Below are 11,426 nucleotides of genomic sequence, written 5' to 3' on the forward strand. Positions count from 1 at the left end.
GCAGCTTTCAGAAACCGCTGTTTGTGACTGACAGTAATATCATGTAACTACAACTACATCACAACTCAAGCAGTCTGAATCTTGGCTGCAACATACTGGGAGTTGTAATTCCACACCCAAATATTTCTGGTTTGGTATTGAACATGTTTTATATTTGAATCCACTGTCTGAGCACCAAGTTCCTCCAGCTATATCTGACAATACTTTTTTCAAGACCTTCATTTCTCTTTTTCTAATGTCAAGATTGTAGTTGGTGTTTAATATGACTTCTTATAAAGGGCATATTTAGTAATACATGTATATGATATATGGTATGATTTATTTATGGATTACAAACACATAAACAAAATCCAAGAGATAACATGCTAAAGTGAAAACACTTATTTCCAACAAGGTCGCAAGATGTTAATAGACAAAGAAACATAAAGAAGCACAAGACATTCAACATAAAACTAAACGATAAAATCCTGACATCAAAAAACACATCACCACAATTTAAATTAAAGAATGATAACACACACATCAAAACAGTAAAAGTACCTAATCATTTTTGGATATATACTATATGTTTTGATATGATGTTATTTGTCTAATGATCAATTCATTTTCACTTCATATGACCTGTCGCCCTCTACTGGCACCCAGCACAAGGTGCCTCTGGCACAATGTTAGAGATCAACTATATAGAAAGAGCCAGCAGAGCCATCCTCCTCAGCAGTCTCAGAAGATGATGTCCCTCAGACTGCATTCGACATGGAACAACAGACTTGTTGAGGTGGACTGGGACTCTGCAGAGGCCTGGCTGTTCTTCTTCTGGACCTGGCAGCGTCTTCTGGTATCAGTTACAGTGCTGGAGTAAAAGTTAATTTGCATCTTTGACCAAACCAAATATTAAAAACACATCATGTGAAATGCTGGGGTTTTGAGCAATTTCAATACTTCTCTATATTTTCCGTTAACTCTCTGACATGTCACACCAAAACTGCATATTAGGATAAATTAAGCACAAATAAATAATTAAAAAACAAAGATTTAAACAAAATATATCTTTCTACATTTTTAGAGATTGTCATGAATAACAAACGTAAACAGACTCATCATAAAACAAGACAAAATTGCACTTAGAATCACACTGAAAGGTTCCACACACTTAATATAAATTAGTAATACTGAGCCATTGTATACAGTATGTAGCAAAATGGTTGACATGGTCATCAAATAGCCATAGTACCCATCTTTTGTCTATTTTTGCCTCGTCTAATAATGAGATGACGCCTCTTACAGAGCATTAACAATGGAATAAAGATTAGTTTCAATAACAGAATAATTAATAGTTTGAGAGAAACTACAGACAGCTCCTGTAACTGTGAGAGCAGTACCTGCCATCTCAAAAGGAAGACCTGGTAGAGAAGAGCGAAACAGTACAGACAGAAGATCTACTGGTTTATGTAAAATCAAGAGATCATTTAAGGTTAGATTAATATATGTGGGCCATTCATGGTCCTTCTCAAAAATCTGATATTAGCCTGTGATTAGGCTCCACCTCTGAAATGTTGATAGTACCTGCCTGTGCTAGTCACAACTAGGAGGACTGTTGTTTGTACTGCACTGTAACTCAGATGCCTGCAACTATAATTCAGACTTTAACTGTCTGAATAATTTCTTTCAACAGCTTTAGATCTGTAAAATCCTGTAAAAATTTCTTTACACTAAGAAATGATCTAATTAAAACACATTGAGCATTGCATAAAATCAGCTGTTTACATCTTGTATTGAAAAATTTTGGTCCTTAACCTTAATGTTGTGTCCCACTCAACTGGAGCTACTTGCTATGTGAACGCTGGTGGAATTTGAGCCCCCCGCAGTTTCTGAAGGACTTTCCACACTGTCCGCAGATGTAAGGTTTCTCTCCGGTGTGGATACGGAAGTGCCTGGTTAAAGCCCCAGAGTGACGGAAACACTTGGAGCACACTGAGCAAGTGTACGGTCTCTCTCCTGTGTGGATGCGCAGGTGGGTCTTGAGGTTCTCCATGCGGTTGAACTCTCGGTTGCATTCCGTGCAGCGGAAGGGGCTGCAGCCCGGTGGGTAAAGTTGCAGTCTGGTCCTCTTGCTTCCCGCTACCGGCTGCTGACGCTTCTGCTGGCACTGGCCGTAATGCCGCCGCAGCAAGCTGGGCAGGTGGAAAGTCTGACCGCAGGACTTGCAGGAATAGATGTTGGCGATGGTGTGGCCGAGACTGCGGCTGGTGCGGACATGGACTCCAAAAACCTGTGGGGAGGCTTCCTGGATGGGAGCTTGTTCTGTCAGCTGGAGGATGTTTGGGAACTCTGAGGAGAGGGATGGAAGATCTATGGATGGTGTGAGGCCGGTGGTCAGGTTTGGAGGATGAACTGTACAAAAATCACACATGTAGGAGTTCAACTGATGGAAATTTGAACACTTAGAAACTTCATATTAAAAACAAAAACGTAAAGTTGCAAACATCTGATTTCAGTAATAATTTTTTAACAACAATGCAGAGCACATTACTTCAGTCAGCAATAAGAAGACACAAATGTGATTACATTCTTATGAATTAGTCAGCTAGACTGATAATCACATTTATTTGATCTTGTTAATCTTGAAAGCATTCAAACTGCACAACTGTTTAGAAGCCAACTTAAATCACATTTGATGTTCATAATTATTTGAACTTTTAACTTTCTGTTTGCATGTAATTTTGTTTTAATCAGTCTTATTGTAAAGCTGTTATTCTATCATAAATGTTGTATTTATGCTTTATAAATTAAGTGTATTATTAGTAGTATTTAGTGCCCAACTTGTCCAGATGCCTACTTTGAACCCCAGCACTTAAATGCATGATGATACAGATGATAGAGGCCATAAATATCATGACAGTAGTCTAAACTAGAGGTTCTCAGCCATGGGAACAGGATACCACAGCTGTTTCAGCTGCTTCTCCACCCTGACTGGGGAAAAACCGAGCCCTTGAATATCAGCATCAAATGTCAACAATCTGAATAGTTGTTGCTATAGAGGTTCATACTTTCACAGTTTTCCATCTTACCCTGTGCCAGCCTGGTGCAGGACAGCTGTGTGTTTGCGTCTTGGCAGTGAATATTCTGCCCTTCTGGTTTCCACTCCTCCTGCAATGTGGACTGGACCACAGACATGCACTCTGGGCCGAAATCCTCCAATTTGATTGAGTCTAAACAGCAAGCAGAAGCACCTCCTCCTTCCTCTTCTGGTTTCTCCTGCTTCACGGTAACCTGCTCTGTTGGGAACTCGTCGTCGCTGTTGGGAAGTAGTGGTGAGTGGTGGTGTTGAGCTGCCGGGTCTTGACATGGTTGGTTGATGCTTTCTATCTTCACCATACATACAGGGGAAATCTCTGCAGTGACATCTGCAAAAAGAAAGATCAGAAGCACATTTGACCTTTTTCAATGTTTTTCACAAGTCACTAAAACATTACTTAAATTGCCCTGCAAAGTTTGCACTCTTATGAATTGCGGATACTTGAGCATATTTTCTGTGAAAGCCTTTTAAAAGAACAAAGCAGTAATCTAAGTACACTGCTGAGTTTAAACAATCCATTCATTAGGGAACTGAAAACCCCTCTTAAGTTATTTTCAGTTATTATAATGATGTGCATTGATTAAGTCATTTGAAGGAGAAAAACAACAGAATTTATAAGAGACCAGTATAATCCTAAAATGTTACTTATTTAAGGTAAATTTAAGGCATTTAAGACTGTCACCTGGGTTAAACTGTGTATATTAACTAGTGAGAGGGTGCATTAAGAGGTGATGAGAGCTTTTTAAGCTTTTCAACTGATATTTTGTACCATATTGTGTAGATTAATTTATCAAATTACATTTTTGAGAGGGTACCTGTAAAAATTTGCACACACAAACAAATGTATCTATCTGCAATCGCTTTTGCACGATAAAAATAACTGAAGAGACCGGTGTTTGTAGGTCAGTCTTGACTAGCATGTGGGTGTTACTACAAACCGCACTCATGTGTCAAAATGTATGAAAATGTCATCTGAGGTATTATATTCTGCTTTATATTGACCTACAAGGTATGATGGCAGGAAAGTGATCAGGCAGAAAATAAAAACTGCTGTTTACCTTTAGTCAAAGCAGCAGCAGCACATCCATCATTTCGGTTTTTCTCCTGGTCTGAAGCAGCATCACTAATAAGCTGTGTCCTTACATCACCGTCTGATCTCCGCTCCTCATCTCTGCTCACATGGTTACCTTTGGGGTCTGGATGAGGCTGATGTGCACGGCTGTTACCTGCAGGAGTGTCACCTCTGCCCCCCGTGCAACTGTGCACTTTGGGTTTTTGCGACATGTGACTGATGTGAGGTTGATGTGTCTGCTTTGCAGGAGCAGTACTGTCAACTCTTTCCTCCAGCATGGCTTCAGCTCTCTGCAGTCTTTGTTTGAGGGTCTCGTTCTCTCGTCGCATCTCTTCATAGATGTCGCCTGTTGCCTGACCTACAAGCTCCGTCACCTCCCGAACTGCGATCTCCACAGCCACTTCAAATGCTCCATGTATCGCTGCAACAAGCTCCTCTTGCAGGGACAGAGCCACCTCACATGCGGCTACAGTTGTCACAGACGGGCGCTTTTTGCTCCCAATCAGCTGCGGTTTCATGGTGCATTCACTCTGTGCAATGGTTTGGAAATATTCACAAAAATCTCACCAGAATTCGGACTTTCCTGCCTTTTCTATCTTATGCAGCCTCATCTCTGAGCATTGCAAGAGGTTTCACTTCCGCCAACCGCTTCTGACACCTACCGGTGTAAAGGCTGAACTGCACCAGTTTATTAAAGAAAAAAAAAGTGACAAGGTGAGTTTAAGAAATTTAAGTTTATTATTTTAACAAAACAGTTATAACAGCAGGCATACTGGTTTTAATAAGTGTAGGCGACTCTTCCGTGCAGAGCTTCATCCATCAGCTGCGGGTTTTATAATAATCCAAGTGAGCAAGTATCCAACCAGATGGTCCGAGGGTGGCCAAAGTCATCACAGTCAGGACAAACACAGATTCCTGCAAATCATTCAGAAATCACTTTAGGAAATCTGAGACATTTTCCAGTCACGCATTTGGGAACTTACCATGGCGCCAACTTTATCTTTAGCTGGTTTGCAGTTGATATAGTTTGCTCGCTGTTGAATCATTACATCTGCACCAGGAGCCAAAGCCCGATGAGCCCTCAGCAGTCCAACAAAAAACCCACACATGTCTGGAGAGAAGGGTCCGCTTCAGAGACAGGCGAGGTAGCTTATGAAGGCTTTGGGGAACACCTGCTTTAAAGTAGTTGTCCTGCTACACACCTGCTAATTGGTCTGAGTTTAATTGCTTTGCCTTCAGGTGCTGTAGGAATAACTGGCCAAACTTTGATGAGTTCATGTTTCATGCGTTGTATGACTTCTCTATGGTTGCTTTCATCGGCTTTTCATGCTTATAAAACTAATACGCTTTAATTCATGTTTTGCAGCAAAAAATTAGTTTCATCCACTTTTTCATTCACTGTGATTGTGCTGCAATGTTACCTTACAAAATGACTGTCGTTTTATTTGAAATGTATAATTTCATGTTCCTTGTTGATTATGTCAGTTAGAGAAAGATGATCTTTGATTGAATAGCTCATGTTTTTAGTTCTGATAAGCTGAGACACAGTGGAAGCTTTCATATTACAGCTCTTTTTGATAAACACCTATGACCCTTATTTAACATGGCACAGGTTTGACAGATTTAATATGTGATTTATGAAAATGACTACTTATACTACTTATTTCTAAGCAATCACACCGCTTGGCTTCTGCTCAATTATATTCTTGGCAGAGTCACAACCAATGACAGATTTATTTGCTCGTTTTTTTTCTTCTTATTTATGGTTTTGTTTTTTTTACACTGGTGCAAATGATGCTGATTTTTTATTACTAACCTATCAAATGTGAAACCTGTCACAAGTTAAAAGACTTGAGTCTTGAAATTGCTTATTTTGTTTGACCAACAAAATACCTATTCTAAATGAATAATTGATCAAAATTGTTGTGGAGCCAAGGTGAACTTGGACATCGTAGTTCTTTTGTTGTTGTTGTTGTTGTTGTTGTTCTTGCTGATGACTGACAGAAGAATGTGATAGGCTCTCTGGGTTGCTGGTCAATACCTCTAAGGACAGACGGTCATAGACCAGAGTGTGAAGAGACACAATGCATCATAGAAGTGAGACAATAATATGCAGTGACGCAGGATGCTACAGTTCATCAATCAAGCTGTTGTCAACACTGTCATGGATGGCTCTTTTCAAATCTATTAATCTTTGTGAAATGAAAATGATAAATACCAATATATCTCTCTTAGACACCTAGTTGAATCTATCATTTGCAAGAGATATGTCATTCAGCCTTGAGTCTGAAAAATTGAAAACCGAGTCCTCACCCTAGATAACAGGAAAATGGCACCCCTTGGTGGCCAGTTGTTATAAAGACACATTCATTCTAATTGAGTCTCCATTTATCATTCATACATTCCCTCAAAAAACCTCAGAGAAGATACTTTAGTCTAACAGAAAACTATATAAAGCAGTAAACATAAGACATGATGTGACAATACATGCAGGTCAACAGTCACTGAATTCCTGTGAAATTTACAGATTATTTTAAATTTTATTCTTCTATCATTCTGTACATTTTCTGCAAATTTTATGTTCCTACATTATAATCTACATATTTCAAAGGCTTCTCCACACTGCCAGGATATATGAAATCCCTCTGTTATATTTTAATTTAAATTAACAAGTTTCCCCAAAACTGATTTAAAAATAACATTAAAAAACAGCTTTCAATACCTACAACATGTACACACTGAATTTAAACACCTCCACCCCCAAATTTGCAGAAACAATACTGGGAACATGACTTCAGTGTCCTTATTAGCCTAATGACCATCCCTGTGTGTGGGAAGGCAATGCCAATCAAATATCACTGTTAATAAATAACACATGATGTAATTGTGGCATTACTGCAGCAAATATACACTTAATCAACAGTGGTGGGAAGAACATTTGAGGCTTCTGTTGGTCTGCTTGTTTGTTTCTTTTTGTAGACTGACTCTTGATTTGAGGTAAGCACCTCACCTCAGCACTGACGTCATGACTGGATTGATTAATTCTCACGGCCTCCGTGTGCCACTGACGCGCCAGCTGGAAGTGGGTCAGCTCAGCATTAGTGGGTGTGAAGGTTGTGGTCTGGATGCTGGTTCAATAATCAGGCTGTCTGTCTGCCTGTGTGGTGCATGCTCAGAGTTTCTCTCACTCAAACTGCGGAGGGTAAGAAGTCAACTCTTTCTTTTCTACATATGTTAATTGTAGAATATTTTGTTTTTTCTCAGTGTTGCCTGTATTTTCTCTTTATGTTGTTGTAGACAGATACTGAAAAATATCAGCCAGGATACGTTTTTATGGAATGAATTAATTTGAAATACCTGTATGTATTAGGTTTAGGCTACGACAGTGGTTACCAACCTTTACCAGTTAGGGTTAGGGGTTAGTGATATTATAATATTATAAATTTAACCACAAAGCTATTTTCCTCAGTTTTATTTGTTTGAGTAATTTTAGAGAAGAGAAATGTGGGTAATTTTCTTCCAACAGAAATCTACATTTTTCTGCTGTCCTCCGCTTTCATCATCTCCCCTGAGATATACCTAGCGTCCCCTTGCGGGGGTCTCAACCCCCAGGTTGGGCTACTATTTTGTGAAAGAGGAATGTGGATGGAAACAACATTACAGAGCAACTTGGTTTCTCTCTGTTTTTTTACGTCATCCCTTTCCCCTCCAAAGGGTATCTCCAAAATATCCATTTTGCAGGAAATAGCAAATACAGTTCCAACATTACTCAAAAGGATAAGGATGCCAGAATTTGTCTAATGATACAGGAGGCTGGAATGCTGAAGCTAAAAAATGAGCATCATCTAGTTTGAATGTGCCAGATTTTTATGACACTGGCATCACTGTGTTTGTGCATGCATGTGTGTTACCTCTCCCTACGCACTTAAGACCCATGAATAATGAGATAAGACAGACGAGGGAAGCTAAGGTAACTAGGCTTTTTGGCTGCAGCCCCGGAAATGTGTCTGCTGGCTGAGGGCTTGATCTCTTTATCTTTCATTTAACCAATTGGGTCTCTTTCCTTTCTCCCTTCTTTTCAGCTTACCTTTCCTTCCTGTCCTCTTGCCTTCCCCCTTTATATTATCCCCCAGTCCTGCCCTTGTTTCACCATCTAGACGTTCTCCACCCTCCGGGCATGGCAGAGGCCCCAGCATCCACCCCCGCTGAGAATGGTCTGCCGGTGTTGTGGAAACACTCCAATCGACGCTGCAGGAAGTCTGGATGCTCCAACATCTTTACAGGGGTAAACATGCACCAGTTGCACCGGCTGTTCAGGACAGCAGGAGACAGAGACGCTGAACATCGGGCGAAACTGGTGTGGCAAGGGGCGGATGCAGACATGGAAGGAGCAGAAGAAGAGAAGGAGAAGGAAGGGGAGGAGAGAGGGGATGAGGCAGGGCTGGCCCAGGCCTTGGTGGGGCTCCGAGTCCGAGCAAGGAATAAAGCAGGCTTTAGGGCAGAAGGACACAGAGACCACACGTGGCTCAGAACATCAGGGTACCTCAGGTGAGTTTCAAAGGTCATGAAACCAGCAAAATGTATAAAAAGGATGTGACAAGTGAAACGTAGATGAAGAGTTTAAAAGGAAAAGGGGTGAAAAGATTCTCTTAATCTATCAGAATAGTAGCAGAATAGTTCTCAATTCTCTCTCTGCTTATTAATAATCAAAAATACTGTCATTTTATACTTTTAAACAATCGATCTTAATATTCAAGGTCTTGTCCAACTACAAACCGGCCTTGAAATGCAGTGTGTAGATTGTCATGTGCCTAATCAACTCAGCATGACTTCACAAGACTGTGTCCTCTTCTCTCTGCATACCATAACACACACACACACACACGCACGCACACACACACACACAACTGTCATACTTTGCTTTTGACATTCCTCACTGAGATGAAATTAGATTTGTTGGAGGAGTAATGAAGTGCCACAGAATGGTAAAATGGTAGTGTGTCTCTACAGGGCGGGGCAGTAATAACAAAATGGTGAGCTGTAACAAAAATTGTCTGATACCAATTAGCTTAGTTTTTCTTTTTTTAAGCAAAATTCCTTCAGCACAGTGTTGTTTAAATGAAGTAGGGTTCTGTCTGAAGTGCAGCTTGATTTGGGTGATGATTAAGAGTGCCACACCACACAATAATGTCATTATTTCAGTTGCTGAATGGCTCTTTTCCACTCATTAAAAGGAAGATTTTTTAATTTTTCATTTCTGAGTAGAAGTAACCTGTTTAAGTGACTATTTACATTAGATCATGGTGGGATTTATTTCTGCTGTAGAGGTTGTGGCAGAGGCAAAAATCAAAGGCTGTGCAAATGCATCGATTCATGCTTCTCAACACATCTTCAGTGATATTTTTGGAATCATCGAGTCTGTTAAAATCATACCCCCACCTCTAGGCAAGGCAGAGGTTGAGCAGACCTTAGCTTGTGTCCAGGTGGCAAGCTAGCTCATTTCTCCCCATGGCTCTTGCTTGAAGCTCTCTTTACTCCGTCAGTAGTGTCATAGTTGGCTATTCTATACCCTTCCTTGATGCCCAATCTACTGTCAAATCCCTATAACCAACTTTAACCGGCAGACACCTTTATCTCGCCAACCACCATCCCTTCTTCAAGGGAATTAGGGTTGTAAAGAAGGAAGCATAACATTAGCAAGTCATTCTAAGAGCTTGTTCTTCCAACAGCATTTGTTCATAGCCTATGTAGGTGTGTAATAGTTCAGCTAAACCAGAGTTACTTCTCTGTCTTCCAGGATTGAGGAGCCATTATCTGGCTACAGTGTTGAGGGTGAGGAGGTTGACCGAGCACCCAGTCCAGGAGAATTTCTGCTGGCGAATGAAGAAGACATCCCAGAGAACCAAAATCCCTTCAAACCCTCCTCTTGGAGGTTGGGTGTGGCAAGGCAGGAGGGTGCCAGAGACTCTGAACGCTACCTTCACCGCATCCTCCACTAAAAACTGACTAGAGTTTGGGGCAACACAGACAGTGATGGAAGATGCAATGAAGCTGAAGTCATGAAATACATGATTGGTTCTACATGAGGGGATATATTGTATTGCTCTGAATCTTACTGCTAACATGTACTCTACATGTTAGACCCCAACACAGAGAAAAACCAGAGAACTTTCGTAAACCTGTTTGGGGAGTAGTCCAACTATTACAATTATAATGTGTATCTCTTCCAGTGCAGGCATATTGGAGAGGCTGTGTTTTAACAGAAATGGGGTATTGTGTAACTCTGGAATGAAATTTCTGATGCACAAAGTTATTTTTGATTGCACAGTTGATGTTGGACGTGCCACAGAATTCATGGTATATTAGGGCAGAATATTGTTACACTGAATTAAATGTTTGTTTGAAAAGCACTTTAAGAGCACTTCTAGCCTGAGATGTTGTTTTCTTTAAAGTACTTAATACTGAAATGTCTAAATGAAGATGCCATGAATCACGTTCTTTTAAAAAACCGATCAAAACTAGAACAAAACTACCGCCTCACGGTTGTATGCCTCCACCAACCAGCCAAGTTGCAGTTAACATCCATGTCCAGACTCATAATATTTGTAGAGAAGACTTTGAAGGAATTTCATAAAAGGTACTAAGTTTGACCTTTGACCACCAAATTCTAATCAGTTCATCCTGCCCGTTTGTGCCAGATGTAATAAAATTTGCTCCAGGCATTCCTGAAAGATCGCATTCACAAGAGAATGGAACGGACATGAGATCACAATGACCTTGACCTGTTACCACCAAAATCTAATCAGTTCATCCTTGAGTTCACCAGCTAGTCACTAACTTTGTATGTCTGCTTTGTGCTGGGCAGGTAGCTTTTGATGTAAACAGCTGCTGGAAACAGTGCTGATGAGAGTGGTGTAAATGAACCAAAACAGTAACACTGCAACCCATAAAACTGAAACAAAGAGTAAAAAGACACTGAAACAATCCGTAGAGCTGAATAAAACTGCAGTCTGGAGATAATAATCTGTGAGTTTGTCACTATTAACGACTCCTTTCAAATTACACAAAGTATCTTGATCTGTTATTAATATAAAAATATTGATTATAGCAACTTTAAAGACATGATTTGTTTGACAATTAGCATATACTATAACATTTTTGACATTACCTACTGTTGTATTAAACCCAGTGTGAACATGAACAGAACACAGTAAAGCAGTGGATGATTTTTCATATTTGTGTCATGTGACTGTACGTTTCTCATTCACAAACACACAA

General features: G+C 40.2%; 2 protein-coding genes across 2 annotated transcripts; one reads left to right on the forward strand and one right to left on the reverse strand.

Annotated features, from left to right (window-relative positions):
- Window positions 1-300: 300 nt before the first annotated feature.
- Window positions 301-5,367, reverse strand: si:ch211-284e13.5 (uncharacterized protein LOC793850 homolog). The gene is made up of 4 exons (XM_067583189.1): window positions 5,132-5,367; window positions 4,135-5,063; window positions 3,069-3,404; window positions 301-2,391 (listed from the first exon to the last, which is right to left on the reverse strand). Exons 2-4 carry the CDS (start codon window positions 4,664-4,666, stop codon window positions 1,823-1,825), a joined length of 1,437 nt encoding a protein of 478 aa, XP_067439290.1. The 5' UTR covers window positions 4,667-5,063; window positions 5,132-5,367; the 3' UTR covers window positions 301-1,822.
- A 1,687-nt stretch (window positions 5,368-7,054) lies between these two features.
- Window positions 7,055-11,381, forward strand: avpi1 (arginine vasopressin induced 1). The gene is made up of 3 exons (XM_067583211.1): window positions 7,055-7,350; window positions 8,231-8,696; window positions 9,946-11,381. Exons 1-3 carry the CDS (start codon window positions 7,317-7,319, stop codon window positions 10,145-10,147), a joined length of 702 nt encoding a protein of 233 aa, XP_067439312.1. The 5' UTR covers window positions 7,055-7,316; the 3' UTR covers window positions 10,148-11,381.
- The last annotated feature ends 45 nt before the right edge of the window (window positions 11,382-11,426 follow it).

Source organism: Thunnus thynnus, chromosome 3 (assembly GCF_963924715.1).
Source record: "Thunnus thynnus chromosome 3, fThuThy2.1, whole genome shotgun sequence".
Taxonomy (NCBI): domain Eukaryota; kingdom Metazoa; phylum Chordata; class Actinopteri; order Scombriformes; family Scombridae; genus Thunnus; species Thunnus thynnus.